Source organism: Ursus americanus, chromosome 18, assembly GCF_024610735.1.
Source record: "Ursus americanus isolate L20-20 chromosome 18, mUrsAme1.1.p, whole genome shotgun sequence".
In the NCBI taxonomy this organism is placed as follows: Eukaryota; Metazoa; Chordata; class Mammalia; order Carnivora; family Ursidae; genus Ursus; species Ursus americanus.
The window spans coordinates 3,806,621-3,827,831 of NC_142144.1; the positions used below are offsets into that span (position 1 = coordinate 3,806,621).

Genomic DNA, 21,211 nt, shown 5'->3' on the forward strand with positions numbered 1-21,211 from the left:
ACATAGTGAACCCACGACCCAGCTTCAAAGTCACTGCCTTCTTGTTTCATCTCACCTCCCTTGCTCCCCCCACCCAAGTATTTCCAAGCAAATGCTATGTGGAAATCACATATGTGATTTCTGGAATAAAAATGCGTGACCTCTCTTTAATCAGAGAAACAGGAGTTTCAACAGTACCTTTCTTTGCTTACCAGGATGACAAAAATCAAATACTGATTACAGAAATGGGCACTGTTGGCGGGAGAATAAACCGGTACTCAGCCTGTTTTGGAGTATCCATCATCCTTTAAAAAGCATGTACCGTGTGTCCCATTGACAAGAGTCTGCATTTCATCATAGCCTTGAATGAAGTCTAGTGAAAACTGGGAAAACCCAAGTGTCCTTCTGTAGGTGACAGGTTCAGGGAGTCGTGTTGAGCCGAGCAGTAGGGCACCAGGTCAGTGAGGAGACTGAAGAAGGTCAGAGGTGCCGACGCGGGAGGGTGTCTACAACACGTCACGGGGAAGGAAGCACACACAGACTGCGTGTATGTGGGTGTGGGGGCTCTGTGTGTGGTTATCCAAGTAGGAGAGGATTTGAAAGGACGCGTACCAAACTCAGGGATGCTTGTCTCTGAAGAGTGGCTTGAGAGAGGCCAGTAGTGAGGAGGACTTTCATTTTATGTGCTTTCACATAATCTGAATCATTTTGAGTGGACATGGTTACAATTTTATAATCAAAGCAATAAAAAAAAGAAGATAGCATTTCAGTGCTTTTCTGGGTATTTAGGCAGGTTAATTTGGTATTACCCTATTGTTAAACCTAAATGGATTGAAGGGTAGAAATAGAATGCTTCACGTGACTTTGGGGAGCATATAGAATAACTCTCTCTGGATTTCGTGACCGGCAGCCGTTTGAAGTAAGTTTAGAATGTTAAGGAAATAACTCTTTCCCTTTCCTTTGTTCAGACCGTGGTCCGATGCTCGTAAACACCCTGGTGGATTATTACCTGGAAACCAAGTCTCAGCCGGTATTGCACATCCTGACTACCTTGCAAGAGCCGCACGACAAGGTAACTGCTGGAACGTCGCGCTGGGCCGTTCAGTCGGGCCCCGGCCGGTGTGCTGGCTTCTGTGCACACGCCCTGTGCCGTGTGTCGAGAGCGTGCTCCCTCAGCTTCTCTGTGCCACAGATGATCCTGTTCCCAGATGGCAACTGCGTAGAAAAATAATTTGCGGAACCCAGGTGTCCTGAAAACTTTACAAAATAAAATGTATTCCAGGGTTTTTTTTTTTTTAAGCTCTTGCTGTTGTAAGAAATCCTGTAATTCCAGTGCTATCATTGTACAGTGACAGTTTGACCCGTAAGGTGCCCGTCTTTAAATCCATGCTTTGAATAGGATTTTAGACTTAATCAATGTGGGAAAATCTGAATGTCCAGACAGCTAATGGGACTAATTGACGAGTCCTGTTACCCAGCACCAGGCACTTGAAGGGCTCCCTAGTGTTTTATTTTTCTTGGTGGTAAAAAACTCACAAAGCATTGTAGTTGCATACTTTGGTTAAGTGTTGAGTTTCTAAATACTAGTGGCTTCACTAGGATTTGAAGGCCTTGCCACTACGTGCGTTTTCCAGCATATCTTGTTCTGTTGTTTTTCTAGGCTGGATTTTAACTTCTTGACTACCTGATTTGTATTTGGGGCCAAACAATGTAGACTGGGCTATGGTAGCAATAAGCCCCTGCTTCTAGGAGGATCCCCTCACAGCTTCAACAGCCTGCCACAGGCTTGAGACCAGTGGTTATTGGAAGAAGTGGCTTATGTGTACTTAACAAGAGGGTCCATGAGGGAGTCTGCCCTCCCCCCCGCCATGTGTATCATGGGATCCTTTTTCAGGACTTGCCAGCTGGCTGCCCTCTCTCGGGCCCAGTGCAACAGTGTTTTTTGTGTCAGCGCGGTTGGTTTTTAAAGATCTTTTGTTTGATCTCTTTACCTGGATGGCCTTTGCTTCACGTCCATGGCGACTCGAGGGACTGGCATATATCATCGCTACCTCTGTGTCACCTGCCGCGTTCTCATAAGGATTTCCCTGGATTGCCTCCCCCTTCCCCCAGCCTTACTGAGACGTGTTTCCCTGTTCTTTTATGTGTTTAGCACCTCTTGGACAAAATGAATGACTGTATGGGCAGAGCCGCCTCTCGGCTGCCCGCGCTGTCGCTGCTGGGGCACGTCATCAGGCTGCAGCCGCCTTGGAAGCACAAACTCTCTCAAGCACCTCTTTTGCCTTCTTTACTCAAATGTCTCAAGGTATGATGTTTGCAAGGGTTTGAATGAAATGCCTTTATGGATATCATTTCTGAAATTCTGGGTAACTTTAAAGCAAGCAAGCTAGATTTGAACTTTGAGAGTTTAGAAGCTTAGTGTTTGGCTTTCTTCTAATGTCATGTCCCGAGTTGGTACTTAGTAAAGTCTCAGTGCGTCCTGGTGACTGGCGAGTGTCTTTTGTCCAAGCAAATACTTGTTCATGTCATGTTCAACGTGACATTATTCCCACCCTCTTTGACTCCATCATTGTCCAGTTTTCCCTCCGTTAAAACATCTGGTTTCTCCTTGGGGGAAGCCCAGATTCTCTTAGGTGGGAGAAAAATGGCTAACAGCCCTTTTCACCCATTTCGGAGCATGTTCTGGTTACAGTCATAATTAAGGTTTTGTTGATACAAGGCCTACTGAATCGCATTCTGACTTTTGCACTAAATTTAGAGTATTTTTCTACACAGTGAGTCAAAACCTGAAGAGAACTTCATGGTTTTAGTTTTGACAGTGGCTCGCTGAAATAGTCCAGGCTATTTGCTTAATCTCTTTAATTCCTGGACTTGTTTTCCATCTATAAAATAAGAAAATGTGGTTAATATTAAGTGCCTGTGCCTCACAGAGACATGAAAATACCCAGTAGTAGTTGCTGCAGGATGGCAGTGCTTCTGGGCCCTCTGGTACAGCACCCTGCAAACTGATTTTTGTCTCTGCCGGCAAGGGTAGCTGTTTCATTATCCCTAGAGGTGGGAGTCCCATTTGGGAGGGCATCATAAAAACATGCATTCAATGTTGAGAAAAAAACAGGAACAATTGGAACAACTTAATTTTGAGTGAATGGATTGCTGAGAATATAACTCAATTTTGAGGCCACACAATTCAGTTCAGATTGTAAAACACTCCCTTTTTCCCTTGGTGAACTTTGGCAATTACTCATGGACTGCTACCCAAGCCATTGGTTAGAATATTACCATAAACAAAATTAGGGTTTATACTTTTTACTGGAACTGGTTATTTGTTCTTAATTCTCCTACCGATATTTTACGTTCTTCTTACTAGATAGATGTCGGCCGTGACAAAAGGCTTAGTGCTTAACGTAAAAATTAAATCTATTTAAGGCTTTATTTCCAGACTTGTAGATTTCCTTTATTTTAACAGTAATAATGAACGTCTTAGCCTGCGTGGTAGTCTTTTGATTAATGTCTTGTTTCTTTTTTCTTTTTTTTTTTTTTTTTTAAGATTTTATTTATTTATTTGACAGAGATAGAGACAGCCAGCGAGAGAGGGAACACAAGCAGGGGGAGTGGGAGAGGAAGAAGCAGGCTCATAGCGGAGGAGCCTGACGTGGGGCTCGATCCCATAACGTGGGGATCACGCCCTGAGCCGAAGGCAGACGCTTAACCGCTGTGCCACCCAGGCGCCCCTAATGTCTTGTTTCTTAAATCTGAATTCCAGTTACTTGGCAAACATTCATGATTTAATTATGGGTCAGGTGAGCTGCTGTAGCTGTCCTGAGTTGATTCATTATCCATTGGGTATTAAGTATCTTCAATTAGCCTGAAGTTATATGACTTGATATTTAAACTATATACACGGTCAGAGGTCACCATATCTGCTTCTCTTTGCTGATCTATAAATGCTGCTATAAAGGTGAGCCGTTAAGGAGACTTGTTAGCGTTCTGCTAACTTCTTCTTAAATTATACTTCTGTTGTAATCCTTTAAAAAATACTGACTTACTTGACATTACTTGTGTGGTGTTTTTTATTTTTATTTATTTATTTTTAAAGATTTTATTTATTTATTTATTTGGCAGAGGGACAGTGAGAGAGGGAACACCAGCAGGGGGAGAGGGAGAAGCAGGCTTCCCGATGCGGGGCTCGATCCCAGAACGCCGGGATCATGACCTGAGCCAAAGGCAGACACTTAACGACTGAGCCACCCAGGCGCCCCTGTGTAGTGTTTTTTAAATTGATTAACAAAAAGTAAATATTTGAGGATTTGGTTGAATGAACAGAAACTGTCGTGTTCAGACACATGAAAAAATGTTCAAAAATCATTAGCCATCAGGGAAATTCAAATCAAAACCACACTGAGATACCACCTTACGCCAGTTAGAATGGCAAAAATAGACAAGGCAAGAGACAACAATTGTTGGAGAGGATGTGGAGAAAGGGGATCCCTCCTACATTGTTGGTGGGAATGCAGGTTGGTACAGCCACTCTGGAAAACAGTGTGGAGGTCCCTTAAAAAGTTAAAAATTGAGCTACCCTGTGATCCAGCAATTGCACTACTGGGTATTTACTCCAAAGATACAGACGTAGTGAAGAGAAGGGCCTTATGCACCCCAGTGTTCATAGCAGCATTGTCCACAATAGCTAAATCGTGGAAGGAGCCGAGATGCCCTTCAACAGATGACTGGATTAAGAAGTTGTGGTCCATATATACAATGGAATATTACTCAGCTATCAGAAAGAACGAGTTCTCAACATTTGCTGCAACATGGACGGCACTGGAGGAGATAATGCTAAGTGAAATAAGTCAAGCAGAGAAAGACAACTATCATATGATTTCTCTCATCTATGGAACATAAGAACTAGGATGATCAGTAGGGGAAGAAAGGGATAAAGAAAGGGGGGGTAATCAGAAGCGGGAATGAAGCATGAGAGACTATGGACTCTGAGAAACAAACTGAGGGCCTCAGAGGGGAGGGGGGTGGGGGAATGGGATAGACCGGTGATGCGTAGTAAGGAGGGCACGTATTGCATGGTGCACTGGGTGTTATACGCAACTAATGAATCATCGAGCCTTACATCGGAAACCGGGGATGTACTGTATGGTGACTAAGATAATATAATAAAAAATCATTAAAAAAAAAAAAGAAAGAAAGAAATTGTCGTGTTGCTTTGTTCTGTTAGAGGCAGCTCATGATGCTTCTGTCCAAGTGCCATACCTAGAGTGTCCTCTGGCTGGAGGACTTGGCCACCCCAGGTCAAGTTGAAGTTTCTCTCCCAGATAGGTTTATCTGGGGGCAGCAGAAGTGGTCTTCGCAGATTCACTATGGTCGAGTCTGATCCGTGTTGTTCCCCCAAACCTGAGGCTTAGGGACGTGAGTCTCTGAGGGGACCTCTAACTTGTGATTGCCTTAGAATTCAGAGCAGCCTCTTGGTGTGCTGATAGTGCTGACCCGATGCTGTGTCTGACAGGTGTTTCTCCGTGCTTGACCTTTCCTTCCACAGGTGGACACCGATGTCATCGTCCTCACGACAGGTGTCTTAGTGTTGATAACCATGCTACCAATGATTCCACAGTCGGGGAAGCAGCACCTTCATGATTTCTTTGATATTTTTGGCCGTCTTTCATCGTGGTGCCTGAAGAAACCAGGTAAAGATGTCCTTATATACCTGTCATTCCCTACCAGGTGAATGCTTTCGTTAGTGATTGACAGGTCATGAGCTGTAAAGGAAGGTTGTGTAGAATTTTGTAGCTGGAATGGGTGGTTGTCACCAGCCGGGTGAGGACTCCTTGGGTGTACTCACTATAAACACAAATAAGAAGCGTGACTGTTGGATAGCTTCCTCGTTGTGTTGGCTTAAGAGGATTAGTTGTCAGAGAAGCTGGTGGGTTGTAAAACTTCCTAATTGTTGGTAAACTTCAGTCTATCAAAATGCCTTCAATCCGTGTTGTAGCGATATAGGACTAGGCCTGGGGCACCTTTCTGTCTTACCATATTGTGACCGAACACCAGCCTCTGGCTCCGAGAACCTGTCTTTCGTTCCTGGAGGAGGAGGGAAAATGCAGTGGGTCCTAATTAGTGTCCTTGTTTTGAACGTGCTGGGATTTCCCCCCATACTGGCAGGGAGTCCGGCTCTTAGCAAAATGATTCCACAGCTATAAGCACGTGGTATTTGGCATGTTTTCATGTTGAAAAGATGAAGCGTGTAAGCCGTGTCACGCCAGGTACTGTGGCTTCCTGTACGGGATTAAATAACAAGTGCAGGACCCACGTGCTGCTGGTGACTTAGTAGGCTCTTCTTGGGAGGAAGGAGTGGTCCGTCCCTTATTATGGAGGAGCTGTATGGATCCTGTGGACCGGGGGTTTTCCGTGGGGTCTGGGTGAGGCTCGATGAACAACGTGTTCAGTTTCTCCCACTCTCAGCTCCTTAAGCTAGTTTCTGGATGATAGTTTTTTCACTCTTGAGTCACAAATCTGCATAGCTAAGACTACACACTGATTTCAAAAGCCTCTCTCCCATTTGTTCTGCAAATATTTGAATGCCTGTCCTGCACCAAGCACCGTGCAAGGCACTAAGGGTACAGAGGTGAGTAAGACAGTGCTATTCAAGATACTCAAGAAATTCATGCTGAATAGGACAGTGGAGAAGGATCTTTACAGATTTTTGGGGGGCACCTGGCTGGCTCAGTTAGTAGAGCATACAACTCTTGATCTCAGGGTTATGAGTTTGAGCCCCATGTGTGGCGCAGAGTTTACTTAAGATAATAAAAAACAAGAACAAATTTTAGGGAGAGTGTCATGAGAAAGGTCAGTATGGTGAGAGTGTCAGGTGAAGACTAGAGAGAATTGGATGCGTAGGAACCTTTATGGGTCGTTCTAAGTAGATCGGAATTTATCCAAAGGCCGTAGGGAGCCACTGGTGGATTTTAACGAGGGGTGTTTGGTGTGTTCAGATTTGCATTTTAGAGAAAACTCGTTATCTGTGGCGCGAGGTGGACGCAGTCGACCGCGGGTCGTGCTGGCGGCCACGTGGTCACGATTGCTTTGCGCACACTATCTTGTGTCTGGCTGAGTCTCCTGTCCGTGATTTCCTGTTTTAGGCCACGTGACAGAAATCTATCTTGTCCATCTCCATGCCAGTGTTTATGCTCTCTTTCATCGCCTCTACGGAATGTACCCTTGCAACTTTGTCTCCTTTCTACGCTCTCACTACAGTATGAAGGAGAACTTGGACACTTTCGAAGAAGTTGTCAGGGTAAGTGAAGACTGCTCCTTTGATAGCCCGCACACCGTGCACACAGGCTGTGGGTGGACTCGTGAATTCAGTCCGAATACTCGTGTATTCGTGTATTTTGAAATCTCCCCCCAGTCCCAGCCCTAGGCAACCACTGATGTCCTTCTGCCTTTGTAGACTTCCCTCTCCTGATGAGCGTTTCCCAGACACGGGCTCATGTAGTACGTGGTCTTCTGTAACTGCTTTCTTTCACTTGGTGGCAGCTTTCAGGGTTCATCCGTGCTGTAGCAGGTGTCAGGACTCCATTCCTTTTTATTGTCAAGTAATATGCTGTTGTGGGGAGATGCCACGGAAGTTAAGCCTTTTATGATTTGTCAACCCAAACTCTTCTAGCCAATGATGGAGCACGTGCGGATTCACCCGGAATTAGTGACTGGATCCAAAGACCACGAACTGGACCCGCGAAGGTATAGACATGGGGCTGGCGACTCAGGATTTTACAGTGTCTCTTGACGGATTAATGTGATCTAGGTGATGTCCCTGCTGAGGTATTGTTCGGGGATACGGGTTCTTCTACTTACAGAATCACTCTGTTTTGAAGGACTCGTACAGCTAGAACTTTGTACAGTCTGAAACCTGCTCCTTGCAGCCCGAGAATTAACAGCTCCTCCAGGGGAGCGGAGGCGGTGGCAGTGCAGATACCTGCCTCGCAGAGCCCCAGAAAGGCGTCCGGCTCAGTGGTACTGGTGATCGCCTGAGGCAGGCCGAGCAGCGTGTGGTTGAAAACAAGCGGGTTGTGGGAAGTGTGGATGTCGGGTGGTGAGCCTCCCCCTGCAGGTAGCCAGGCGACGGCCGGCCGTCCTCCAGGGGACCCTGAGAAGTCTCCAGGCTTATTCTCTGGAGGAAGTGCACCTGCCAGGCTTCCTATTCGAGGATGCCAGGCGTGGGGCGGGCGGAGCTGAGAAGGGAATGAAGTTCTCTGCATGGAGCTGTGAGAAGCGAAGCTCCCTCCTCCACCTTCTGTGGCTGGCAGCTAGGCTGATGCTCCCCCTGGCAGAGGATTGAACCCTTTTGGGGGAAACCAGTCCACAGATAACTGACATTTGGGTATCTCCCACTAAAAAGGCTGGTTCACTGCCCGCTCTCACCTCACGGGCCCTCCCTCTGTCACACGGAGCCTCAGTTGGCTCAAAACAACTTCATGTGAGAGAGATGGTACGTGGAGAGGTATACGAAGTGTGCCTGTAAAGTGTAATAACATCACACGAATACCTGTGCACGCAGCTGCTGTCCAGCTTCTCAGCTGAAACATTACTACACATCTTTCTCCCTATTCCCTGTCCACTTGGGAGAAACTACCATTCTTGCTTTTACGTTAATCGTTCTTTCTTTTTTTTAGAGTTTTACCATGTGTATTGTTGTGCTTTGGAAAGCTAATTGGGGAGCCAAGCCAGGCTAAGGAAAGGGCAGTCTTGTCGCTTTTAGATGAAGGTTCTCAGGAGTCAAGGGGAAGGGCCCAGTGTTTGCATCTTTATCGGGTTTCCCTTCATTGAGAGTTTACAGGAGCCCCAGGGGTGGGGGGGAGGTGTCAGTGGGCAAGGTCATTCACACGTGAGACCTGGGACACATAATGCTCACCCCAGGCAGAGCCTCTGGCAGGGCCTGGAGCGAGGCCGGCTTCTGGGTGTGCTGCCGAAACGTGGCAGGAGACGAAGACTGCTCCTTTGCTGCTTCTCGGCTCGTGGTGGCCCACTTCCAGGAGGGCCCCTCCTGTGGGTCTGATCCAGAGCAGGGTCCCTCTGTGGGGCTGATCCAGGCGGAGAAGGGAGAGTGGGGCCTTTATCATTGCTTACTCCGGACAGACTGAGCACAGACAATGTATCTGGGCCAGGGTCACCTGCACTCTGCGTCCCTCCATTAAGAAGATAGTGGGGTGCCAGTGGAGACGAGAGTGAGAGCCTGCCACATGCCTGTCTCTTGGCCTGCTTCTCAGATCCATGCCTTGTGCACGGTGGTCCTCTGCGTCTCTCCCGTGCAGGACCTCCCATCCCCGTGTCTCCTGTCTCTTTTCTGGGTTTGCCCTTGTTTTTGTGGAGTTTACCCTCTAGTAGCTCTCAGAGAAAGGAAGCAGTTAGGTGGCTGGTTACAGACTTCCAGTCCCCCTCATTCTGCAGCCTGAAGGCATTATTCCATTGCGTCTTGCTGCCAGTATTGCTGTTGAAATCCAAAGCTGTTTGTACTTCTCACGTCTGTATTTGCTGTGTTTTTCTCTCTGGGAGCCTGTAGAGCCCCCTCTTGGTTCTCCTCATATTCTGACATTGCCTAGTCGCAATCTGTTCTCCTTGTTTAATCTGGAAACTCTTATCTTCAGGCTCTAGGAAATTTTCTCTAATTACCTTGTGCTTGATTTCCTTCCTTCCACTGTGTCTGTCTGTCTGTCTGAAACTGCTGGTATGTAGAGGCCGTAGAGCGTCCTCTGCTTTTCTTTGCTCCACTGTTTTTTCTCTCTGCTCTTTTGTTCTTTCTGAAGGTTTTCTCATCTTTAGCTTTTAATGCTGTTGTGAGTTTCCTTCCTAGGGCTGTGTTCTCAGCATCTAAGAGTTTTTTTTATGCGTCTCTGAATGCTCCTCTTCGTGGTAGCCTGTCTTGGGTTTCACAGATGCAACCTCTCACATCTTTGAGAATGCTGAGAGTTGTTTGTTCCCCGTGTAATCCATGGACTGTTGTTCTTTTGAAGTCTTTGAGGCATTCTGCAAAAATCTGATAATCCACTTGTGTCTGGGTAGGGAGACCAAAAAGCTCTCTTCACAAGGACTTGTCACCTCTGTGCTTCCTGTGTGTGTGTGTGTGTGTGTGTGTGTGTGTGTGTGTGTGTGTATCTGAACGTCTGTTGGAGATCCTGATGTCAGTATTGTGTTCCTCCTGAGCTGGTCAAGTTTTTGTAGAGAAGGGTCTTCTACTCTCCAGCCTGGGGAGGGTCTGGCTGCTGCTGGAGGGAAGAGGCTGGTGGTGAGAGAGGTTAGTGGTCTTGGCATTCAGAATGTACATGCTTACTTAATTCCCTTGTTTGAATGGTACTCATGCCCTCAACTATTTCTGGAGTAGCTCAGTCCCGAAAATCTGTTTTACTCTCTCCAGAGAATAGCCCAGATTTCTGCTGCCGGGAGCATAGAGTAGGGGAGGGGACCTTGGGACTCTGACCCTCAAATAGTTTTCACCCTGTCTTCCTGATGCTAGCTGTCCTCATCTACCTGTCACTCGTCTCCAGTTCCAGAAGTACTTGAGGTGTAAACATTTTTTAGCGTTTTAAGGATTCTGCAGTATAGGGGCGCCTGGGTGGCACAGCGGTTAAGCGTCTGCCTTCGGCTCAGGGCGTGATCCCGGCGTTCTGGGATCGAGCCCCACATCAGGCTCCTCCGCTATCAGCCTGCTTCTTCCTCTCCCACTCCCCCTGCCTGTGTTCCCTCTCTCGCTGGCTGTCTCTATCTCTGTCAAATAAATAAATAAAATCTTAAAAAAAAAAAAAAAAGGATTCTGCAGTAAAAGGTTGACTTTTAGGTTTGAAACAAGGGGAGCTTAGGGTTCTGCTTTCTTGGATTTGCCGCATAGGTTGCCTCTGGCCTGTCTGCTTCCTAGTTTTAGGAGTCTGTAGTGCCGTTCTGTCTTCCCCCGTTCTTCTCCTTCTCATAGGTTTATATTTAAAAACAAATCCATTACTGTAGATTTGGTAGGTTTGGGAGGTTACACAATTGGGTGTGTATGTTCAGTCTGTGACACTAACTCGGAAATCTCCCAGGCCGGCTCAGAGAGCCTCGCTTCCCATGGCTAGGCAGAGGTCGTCTGGCTTTTGAAGAAAGCTCTGACCCAAAAGACAAGAGACCAACATAAGGGCACCTGAGTGGCTCACTTGGCTAAGTGTCTGCCTTTGGCTCAGGTCATGATCCCAGGGTCCTGGATCGAGCCCCATGTTGGGCTCCCTGTCAGTGGGAAATCTGCTGTTCCCTCTGCCCCTCCCCCCTGCTCGTGAGCGCGCACGCTCTCTCTCTCTCTCAAATAAGTAAAATCTTAAAAAAAAAAAAAAAAAGTGACCAACATAAAGAGGGAAAATGGAGCTAGAAAGAAACTGATAATACAGAGAGAGGAGGAAAGCATCTGTAGTAGCCCCTGAGATGGGGCATTTGAGCACATGTAGGGGTCACAGTGCCATGGAGGGGAACATTCAGAGACAACCTTGAAAATGAAAAATGGGAGCTAAAGTCAAGACTTCAACAAAAGAACTGGAAGATAAAGTTGAGACTATCTCAGAAAGCAGAATCAAACGATAGAGATGAGTATTCTGAGCAGAGAGATAAGAAACTTAGTCTAGGAAGTCCAACATCCAAGAAAAAAGAGCTTTAGAAAGGAGAAAACTTTTGGGGGAAGAAATTGTAAAAGACATAATAGAAGAAAATTTCCAATATAGGTGTGAAAAATACAAAGAAATATAACAGTAGGAGGATGGAAGGACACCCATTTCCAGATTGAAGGGGCTTACCTGGCGCCCAGCCTCTGTCAGTGAGAGAGAATGCTACCGAGTCTCAGTGTGGTGAATCTCAAAACACCGGGGGTAAACCTTTCCTAGAGAGAAAACCACAGTGCTTAAAGGGATCAAGTCAGAATGGTCTTAGCTTCTGAAACTAATTGAGACAAAAAGGTCTTCAACATAGAATTCTAGAACCAGCCGAACTGCCTGTCAAGTGTGACACTTTTAGATATGCAAGGACTCACATTTACTTCCCATAGACCCCTTCTCAGCTAACTACTGGGGCATGTGTCCCACCAAAATGAGAGCAGATCCGGTGAGACAGAGTCCGGGAAACAAGGGGACCCGGCCTAGGATCGTGGACACGGGCAGTCTTCGGTAACACTGCACAGCAGCCCTCAGAACAAACCAGTCTCGACAGAAGTGGGAGAGGGCTCCAGAAGGGAGCTAGTTTGGGGTGGGGGCGGTGGGTAATTCCAGTAGCTTATTTGCATATCGTTACATAAAAATTATATCAGGCATTGTTGTTAGAGTAAGTTTAGGAAGAATTACAATAGATACAGAGAGGACTGAGGAAAAGAAACCGAAAAATCCAAACTCCAGGACAAACGAAATCTAACAGAAAAGGAAATCTATTAGCACACTCTGGCTCAGCCATGCATAGTATGTACATAGTCATAATAATCACTGAAAACGGATTATGAAGAAAACAAAACTATGATACCTGCCTGTTGAGAGCTCAGGGAGGAGGGAGAAGGATATACGGAAGTGGCCTACATCCTCACTGACCGTAATGGAAGTCAGTAGGTGATGGGTACAGTCTGTATATTGGGAAATTCAGAGCATAGAGCGTATTCTTTAAAATATGCAGGCAGGGTACCAGTTCCGCCAGCAGATCGGAAGCAGCTGCCAAAGTGGTCGAGGGGAATGGCATGGGAGGGACCTTTTAATTGACTTTTAAACTACCATATTTCATTAAATGCAAGATGCCATGGAGTACTTCTATTTTATGTTCGTCTGAGAAAGAAAAAAATGCCACAAAAATTAACACACACGGATTAGATAGGACTTCCCAGTTTCAGAGAGATTAAATGTGAAAAGTCCTTTTAAGAATCAAGGAAATAGCTTAAGTACATGTGTTACCAATTAAATCAGACATTTGAATGTATTGGCGCTGTATTGTGATTCTCACTTTATTCTCTAAAAGCGATGCTCCTGTGTGTACATAAGCATCCCGACCCTTGCTCTCCTTCAGCCCTTGCCGGTTGTGCCAAGAATACTTGGGGAGGCTACTGCCCTTAACACACAGGTACCCTGGGCAGCGAGCACCCATGCCGACCACAGGTGCCGTGCTCCTGTCGAAGGGCTTTCCCCTCGGGTGCTGCCGCTGCCCTGGGGGCTCTCTCGTTCTGTATTTGATATCACATTTTCAGCATCTCAGATCGAATGATGAGTTTTCTAGAACAGTTGTGTAGGAGCATATGTTTTGTTGGGGTAAACCCATGGTGTGCCCTTAGTGCTGGGCTGTTTTTCTGTGAAATCTGAAGCATGAAGACTCTCATCTTGCTGGATCCAGTCTTGCTGGATTCCTACTTAGAAACCTGGACAGCGAAATTATGTTGTCTAAAAATTTATGTTCGAGCAGGTGCATGCTGTATTAATTATGAGGGCTTTGTAGAACATTTGGCAAATACTGGAGAGGGAAGAAAGAAAACATCACCCGTAACTTCAGTTCTTTTGATTCGAACACTTAAGTGTCGTCATCTCTCTTTGTGGGCGTATCTCTGAGTAGTTTTGAATCCTTTGTCATAGACGCTCATACCCTGACCATCTTACGTTGCTGAATTTTTGAAAACATGATTTTTAAAATCAGCTTTAGGAAAGTATAGTTGACATACAATAAGATTCATCAGTTGTGTTCAGTTTTGACAAAAGTCACACTCAGATAAAGAGCGTGTCCTTGCCCACAAGGTTCCTGCGTGTGCTTTGCGGGCAGTCTCCTTCCTGACACCTGGCAGCCAGTGACCTGAGCGCGTGCTCATTCATGGTGGTGTAGCAGTTTTTCTTCTATAGCGTATATCCCTTCGGTGTGACTTTGGGTTATTTCTTTTCTTTTTTCTGTGACAAGCTGTGGTGAGCATTGTCGTCCGTCGTGACGTCCGTCGATTTCCACAGGCTGAATCTTAGGTGGAACTGTGGATCATATGACAGGAATCTTTGGCCGATGTAACAAATGTCCTCGTGGGCTTTCTCTAGGGTTGAGTCCTTCTGCGCCGTAGTTCCGGTCTAGAGGTGGATTAGAACCCCCGAGGCTCTGATAGGAGACCTTAAATCCACCTCAGCTACCCAGCAGTTTCCAGGCCTCCCTGTTCTTTGATTACCTTTGTTCTGAGGGAGAAGTTCCCCTGGTGACTGCTTGGCGTAGCGTGCGCTCTTTGGCGGCTATGCCCAGTCGTTTGTCGATGCCATTTTTGTTTCAGATTAGGTTCTGATAACCTGACATGACCAATTGAAATAGGGAAGGTAGAGCTTTGTAAAATGAGTGGCTGATTCTTAATACACCAGTACTGTTTGATACGGGCTGGCAGGGTTCTGCCTTGTCCTTCGCTAATCCTAGTTCCGTGCCTGGCCTTCTGTTAGCGTTCTTAAGGGTTCGGCTGTTTGATTACAGGGATTACAGCTTGCCTTTCTTAACTGTCGTTGCCTCTTCCAGGTGGAAGCGATTAGAAACACATGATGTTGTCATAGAGTGTGCCAAAATCTCTCTGGACCCCGCCGAAGCCTCGTACGAAGATGGCGACTCCGTGTCCCCGCAGGTGTCAGCGCGCTTTCCTCATCGTGCGGCTGATGTGGCCGCCAGCCCTTACGTCGACATGCAGAATAGCTGTGGTAAGAGTAACATCGGCAGTTACCTGCTTCGCACCTTCGTCTCTGGAAAGCATGGCTCATTTGTGTCAACTTTATGTTCTTTTCCTGGGATAAGACTCACTGCAGCTACTAGCAACTTTTCCCAAATGTTGAAAATTAGAATTTGCCTACAGTTTCTCCTGATTAACCCCTCTTTCCAGTTTAATTCAGAGCCCTGCATCTTTGGTCTCCTACCTGACAATATGCCAGCAGACTTGGGGGTGGGTTTTTTTTTTTTTTTTAAGATTTTATTTATTTGAGAGAGAGAACGAGCAGGGGGAGCAGCAGAGGGAGAGGGAGAAGCAGGCTCCCCACTGAGCAGGGAGCCTGATGTGGGGCTTGATCCCAGGACCCTGGGATCATGATCTGAGCTGAAGGCAGACGCCCAACCATCTGAGCCACCGAGGCACCCCCGGGGGTGGGTTTTTAATGCAGGTAAAGGAATATGGACTCGAGTATTCGACTTCCCGGCAGCACCCCACTGGGGAGTCTTTCTATGTTTCAGATGCTTGCAGTGAGGTCCCCAGGCTGTAGCACTCACTGATGGAGTTTGCGTGAGTCTGGACAATTTAGAATTGGTTTCTAGAAAAGGCAGGCTTATCTGTAGGTAGTATCCATTAAAGGTGTCATCCAGGCTGCACTTTTTCAGGTTATCCTGAAGCTTAACTTGACATCAAACCTTACTGAACTTGGGGAGCCCGGGTGGCTCAGTCGATTGAGTGTCTGACTTGATTTCGGCTCAGGTCATGATCTCAGGGTCCTGGGATTGAGTCCTGTGCTGGGCTCCACACTCAGCGGGGAGTCTGCTCGAGATTCTTTCCCTCTTCCTCTCCCTCCCCCTCTGCCTTCTGCCTGCCCCGTGCGCGCGCTCTCTCTCTCAAATAAATAAATAAAATCTTAAAAAACAAAACAAAATAAACAACCTTACTGAACTTTATTCCCAAAGAGCCATTCAGGTGTTACTTTGTCCCTGGGATGTCAGGAGTCCCCTCAGTTTTTTTGAAATATGAACATTATCGAGTGGTTTAGAGGGCCGTAATTTTTATTTTTTCCAGAGTAACGTAAAATCACACACTAATCTCACGTGCTCTTTCCCTTTCATTTTAGGGAGTGCTACCTCGACCCCTTATTCCAGCTCTCGGCTGACATTGTTCAGTACACCCGGGCAGCCACCTCAGTCTCTGAGTCCCCCATCGACACGGCTGTTGACTGAGCCGCCACAAGTATGGTGTTCAAGAGTGTGCCTGCTTGCTCCTCTGCTTCTGGGGAAGCTGACTGTTTGGGTTGGATTTAACATATGGTTGGGAAAATCTCACACTGCTCATTTTAGGAGTTATTTTTAAGGATACGTGGTATTAGGAAGGTTAGTTACTATTGCCACTTGGGTTTCTCTTGGAGTCTAGATTTACAAAAAGCATCTTGTCTCATAATGAAGCTTTAATAAGATGCTTTTTTCCATTCTGATATAAGCCTTGGGGATGATTTGGTGTTCATTTCTCATTGCTGACATGTCTTATTAACTTCCCAGGCTACTCTTTGGAGCCCGTCTATGGTTTGTGGTATGACCACTCCGCCAACTTCTCCTGGAAATGTCCCACCTGATCTGTCACACCCTTACAGTAAAGTCTTTGGTACAACTGGTATGTATGTGTGAGGTGGTATTTGGTGGGTTGGTCTGGGCCCGCAGTATATGACAAGGAACTGTCTCTTAGATCCAACAGTGAGTTTGGGGCTGCTTACTGTAGTCAGCCTATTTTCGACACTTCATGCAAAACTCTGGGGTTTTCAGAACCTAGAAAGTGAACCCCGCCCCCCCCCCCCAGAAAAAGATGGTTCAAGCTCCCTAGAAGGTTCACTGTAGCAGCTTTCTTCATTGTCCTAGGCAGGCTGAAAAAGTTCATAGTTTTCTAATAGGCTTGGTGATGGTATATATGTTGTCCTTGCCTGTGAGCAGGTGGGAAAGGAACTCCTCTGGGAACCCCAGCAACGTCTCCTCCTCCCGCCCCGCTCTGCCACTCAGACGACTACGTGCACATTTCCCTCCGGCAGGCCACAGCCACACCCCCCAAGAAGGTATGTGCAGGCGTGTCTGCACTCCCTCTGCCCCAGCACGGTGACCTGCGTGCGGCCTCACTGTGGGAAGGAAGCTCGTTAGGTCAGCTGGAATTTGGACCTGAGATGTGATGGGTTTGGATCTGGGCAACTGAAAATAGACTAGCCAACAGCTCTAGAGTGTGATCTGCTTACCCCTGGGGCTCCAGAAGCCTTTTTGGGGACCCAGGAGTTGGACTGCTTTTGTCATAATACTAACCTGCTCTTCCCCTCTTGACCACGTTGGCGTTTGCACTCGTGGTACAGAATGATGTGGGGGAGAAGGGCCGGCACCAGACTGTCCGGTGCATGCCGCCTTCTTCCTTGACGTGTGTCTTCAGCTTAAAGGTAAAAAAACCCAAAACACCAGTACCTTACGACTGTTCCATGGAAAGCAATAAAAATGATTCATTTTATTATACTGCGCTCCTTGAGAACATACATGTTGAATATTCTTTGAGATAAAATGGGAGATCCATCACAAACCCTTGTGCCGTGACTTGAGTTGATTGCTAGGCCAGCTGCATTTTTCGTGGTGTGCCAGTTCGATGTGAGGGAACAACTGACTGACAAAGGATGCTTATTCAGACCCGGGAATGGGGTAGGCTGCTGCTTCCATGACCAGATGCCACTTCACAATAAACAGTGGACAGTCTTTGCGGCCGGTGGTAAAATTCAGTTTTCAGGTGAAATTAGAATATGAAAAACCTGATCTCTGTCACCATGAGCTTGATAATATCCCCAAGACTTTTATGAAGAGATTGAAAAGTTCTGGGGAGCTGGGTGAATAATCGAGTTTTTGATGTCATGCGGTGAGTATTTCCGCACTGGGAAGCCCTGCCCGACGTGGCGAGCCGGTATCTTCTAGATGTCCAGTGTGATGTTCCCCAGCCGCCGTGGGTAAAGGGTGCAGGGCACAGAGTTCACCGGTGGCCTCGAACACAGCGTGAAAGGTGGAGCGCCCTGGCTTCACATTCCACATGGTAATCTCTGGGAAATGACTCCTTGTCAGGTCATCAAAGATGAAGTCTTTTTATAACCCAACGCTGGGGCTCAGAAGTTCCTTCTATACTTTAGCCAAAATAACATATTGCAGCAGATTGAGAGCGGGGCAGATCTGAGCGTCCGGCTTTCTTCCATTGAGCCAGATACGCAAGAGGTAGCACGAATGTGGAACAATGCCTCTCTTCCTCTAAGTTTGTTTTTATTGTTTTCTAACTGTAGTGATTCTTCATAAGAATGTGTATCATTTATGTTTACATATAATGGATTTGCTGTTTTTAAGTGAATTAGTATTTTAAAAACGTTTGTTTTGATTTCTAATGTAACTATCAGTAGTTAGAACCACATAAATAAAAGCTCATGGACTCTAGGTTTTTAAGACTGTAAGACTTTATAAGACTTTAAGACTTTAAAGGCACCCTGAGACCAAACAGTTTGAGAACCACTGAGCTAAACTTTAAACTCCTTTATAATGTGTTAAAATTTTAGATTTTTAGGATATGTCTCTTATATAAGAGAACACATACACAATTTCCTGCCTTGTGATGTAAATGGTACCTCTCTTTGCAGGAAGAGAAAACAGATTCAGCAAGGCCCTGTCTACACAGACAGCACCATCTCCCGAACGACAGAGGATTAGGTAAAGTCTCTGGGTAACCCCCGACTTTGCTTGTCTCCTCTTAGCTATGTGTGCAAACGAGAAAATTCAGGAACACCACAAAACGATGAAGCCCAGAGATAATGAGGTGTAGTTAATTCTAAAAACCAACCTGATAATAACATCAAAAAAAGCTTTTAAGCTATTGCAGTGATGTACCCGTAACCTGTGTTTTGAGCCGGTCAGACTGTGGTGTTTATCTTTCTCTGAGACGTTAAGAATGGAGGATTTTATTTTCTGTGGGATTATGTTTTTGGTGCCTTTACTTAGACGCCTTGTGGTAGCCTCGCTCTCTGGGGTCGCTTCAGGGGAGAGCCGTTTCTAGCCTCCTCTCTTTCCCCAGCAGAAGAACCCATACGGATGCCTTCTACTGCAGGGCGAGTGGTTTCAGTCGTGGGGGTTACCTGTGTGGTTCTTTGACTGGAGTTGTCTTTGTTTCTCTTTAGAAGAGTTACCTGGCAGCAAAGGTTCTGTCCCTCTGAGTGACCTTCCAGGGTTTTTAGGGGACCTGGCCTCCGAAGAAGATAGCATTGAGAAAGCTAAAGAAGAAGGTAGTGTGTGGGATTCTGGGCTTGTTTGAGATTGCTATGAGACGGTAAAGCCCTTGTTGCACCCTGAAACCAGGATTTAGTGTCAACTCTCGCCAGGCTTGCTTGGCTTTTCTTCTCTTGGGGGAAGGAGGTGGGAGTTTTATTCTGGGTCCTGTGCCAGGGTAAGGGGTGGCCCTTGGCAGCACACAGCCCTGCACGGCCTGCCCTTACCCAGATGGCCTGTTCACAGCGGTGTCTCTTGTCTCCTTCCCTCTTCCCAGCGGCGATATCTAAAGAACTCTCCGAGATCACGACAGCCGGCACCGAGCCCCTGGTTCCTCGAGGAGGCTTTGACTCCCCCTTCTACCGGGACAGTCTCCCGGGCTGCCCTCGCAAGAACCATTCGGCCGCCTCTGGTGCTCAGGGCGCCAGTGTGAACCCTGAGCCTTTAAACTCCTCCCTGGACAAGCTTGGGCCTGACACACCGAAGCAAGCCTTTACTCCCATAGACCCGCCCTGTGGAGGCGCCAACCAGAGCCCTGCCGGGAGCAGGGAGCGCCAGACTGCGCTGGAGACCGACATCCTCACTCCCAGCCCTTGTAAAATTCCGCCTCAGAGGGGAGTGGGGTTTGGAAGTGGGCAGCCTCCCCCTTACGATCATCTTTTTGAGGTGGCATTGCCAAAGACCGCCCATCATTTTGTCAGCAAGAAGACCAAGGAACTGTTAAAGAAAGCAAAAGGAAACGCAGAGGAAGACTGTCCTCCCTCGACCTCCCCCGCGGAAGTCCTGGACAGACTCATCCAGCAGGGAGCAGACGCGCACAGCAAGGAGCTGAACAAGTAAGGCCCTGTCTCTTCCCTCGACACTCCCTCAGCATGAAATCCGGCAAGTGCAGGAGGGGATCGGGACTCGTTTTCCGAGCTCACGGAGGCAGCTGGCTCCCCTCTGGCCTTGCGGCCGTTGCCTTTGCACACGTGTGGCTGTGCGTGTCTGCACGCGGCTGCCAGTCCCCTGCTACTGTCCTGCAAGGGCGCACTCACACGTGCGCTGAGAATGTGAGGGTGAGGGTATGGTATTCAGGGGACCTAGGAATCTCTGCGCTGGTGTGTCCTTCTCCGCTACAGGTTTTTTCTGTTTAGGTAACGTAGTTCGTCAGATGGAAAGCACAGTCAGCGGTGTTGCAGGGCAATCCAGAGGGGCCTGCCCCTCCTCCATGCCCTGTGTGCGCTCGCACACAGGCTTGCCTCCAAGAGCCCTATCTGAGCCGCTGTTCCAACCCTTCTTGTACTGCCCTTTTCAGCAGTTATCTAGGAGGCGGACGAGGGAATCGCTAGTTCCAGAGTTCGAATCCTCGGCTCTTGCTAAGCAAGGTCTTGGTTTTAATTTTTCTTCAATGTAATAACCTCAGGTGGAATGTGACAGAGATTTCTCCTTTTGACTGAGATTTGGTGTAATGGGCTCAGGTACAGTACCTCCTTTTTCCTTAAATTTGGCTACCCGCTGTGTATTTCAGTGCAGAGGGCTGGAAATAGCTGGCAGTATGTTTGATCACTCCATCGCCTTAGAGAGCCGAGCAAAGATCGGCCCCGGCAGGAGCTCCGAGGGAGGGCAACTGCACCCTGGAGACTCCGGTCATGCTTGGTGCGGGCGCCGGCCCTCCGTCCGACGCCTGCTGCCTCCTCTCACTCCCCATGGACCTGGGGATTGAAACTTTCTTACGCCGTTGCTGCTTTTGACCTCAAGGAAGTAATTTAGCCTTGCGGCAATGAACAGTCCAGAGAAGGTTGTCCAGGCGAGCTCGGTAACTTTGTTCCCCCAAACGTTTCTTCCTAGGTTGTCCTTACCCAGCAAGTCTGTCGACTGGACCCACTTTGGAGGTAAAGTTGTCACTTGTGCTCCAGACCAGCCTGTGTGGGTCCTGAGTGCTTGTCACCTTTTCTGTCCTCCAAGGAGGCGTGTCCTGTAGGAACAGGTCCCCCCTTTGCTGCTGCTCCAGCCAGCGTCTCTGCTTGGCCTCTGATATCTCAAATGTTGCAAAGCCAGCATTTGTACTTTTGAAAAGTGGCACGTAGCAGGTGCCCGAGGCTGGAAGTGCAGAAAGTGCCAACCTCGTGCCAGGCTTTCCTAGAAAAGACCCCAGTGAGGTCAGTGGCTGGAGCTGTTCCTGGGGGAGGACACAGCATGGGAGGGAGAAAGGAGCCTTGAGTAACCGTACATATGGTTTGGGTCTGTGGGGAGAAGTCGG

General features: G+C 47.4%; 1 protein-coding gene across 1 annotated transcript in view; it reads left to right on the forward strand.

Annotated features, from left to right (window-relative positions):
• The window catches only part of TSC1 (TSC complex subunit 1), a 48,807-nt gene that overhangs the window by 16,171 nt on the left and 11,425 nt on the right, over nucleotides 1-21,211 (forward strand). Inside the window, 13 exon segments of the mRNA XM_045770956.2 lie at nucleotides 948-1,051; nucleotides 2,132-2,284; nucleotides 5,525-5,669; nucleotides 7,122-7,276; nucleotides 7,649-7,722; nucleotides 14,491-14,666; nucleotides 15,792-15,907; nucleotides 16,213-16,324; nucleotides 16,639-16,757; nucleotides 18,348-18,417; nucleotides 18,882-18,986; nucleotides 19,247-19,805; nucleotides 20,800-20,843. Coding sequence (XP_045626912.2) covers nucleotides 948-1,051; nucleotides 2,132-2,284; nucleotides 5,525-5,669; nucleotides 7,122-7,276; nucleotides 7,649-7,722; nucleotides 14,491-14,666; nucleotides 15,792-15,907; nucleotides 16,213-16,324; nucleotides 16,639-16,757; nucleotides 18,348-18,417; nucleotides 18,882-18,986; nucleotides 19,247-19,805; nucleotides 20,800-20,843 — 1,932 coding nt within the window.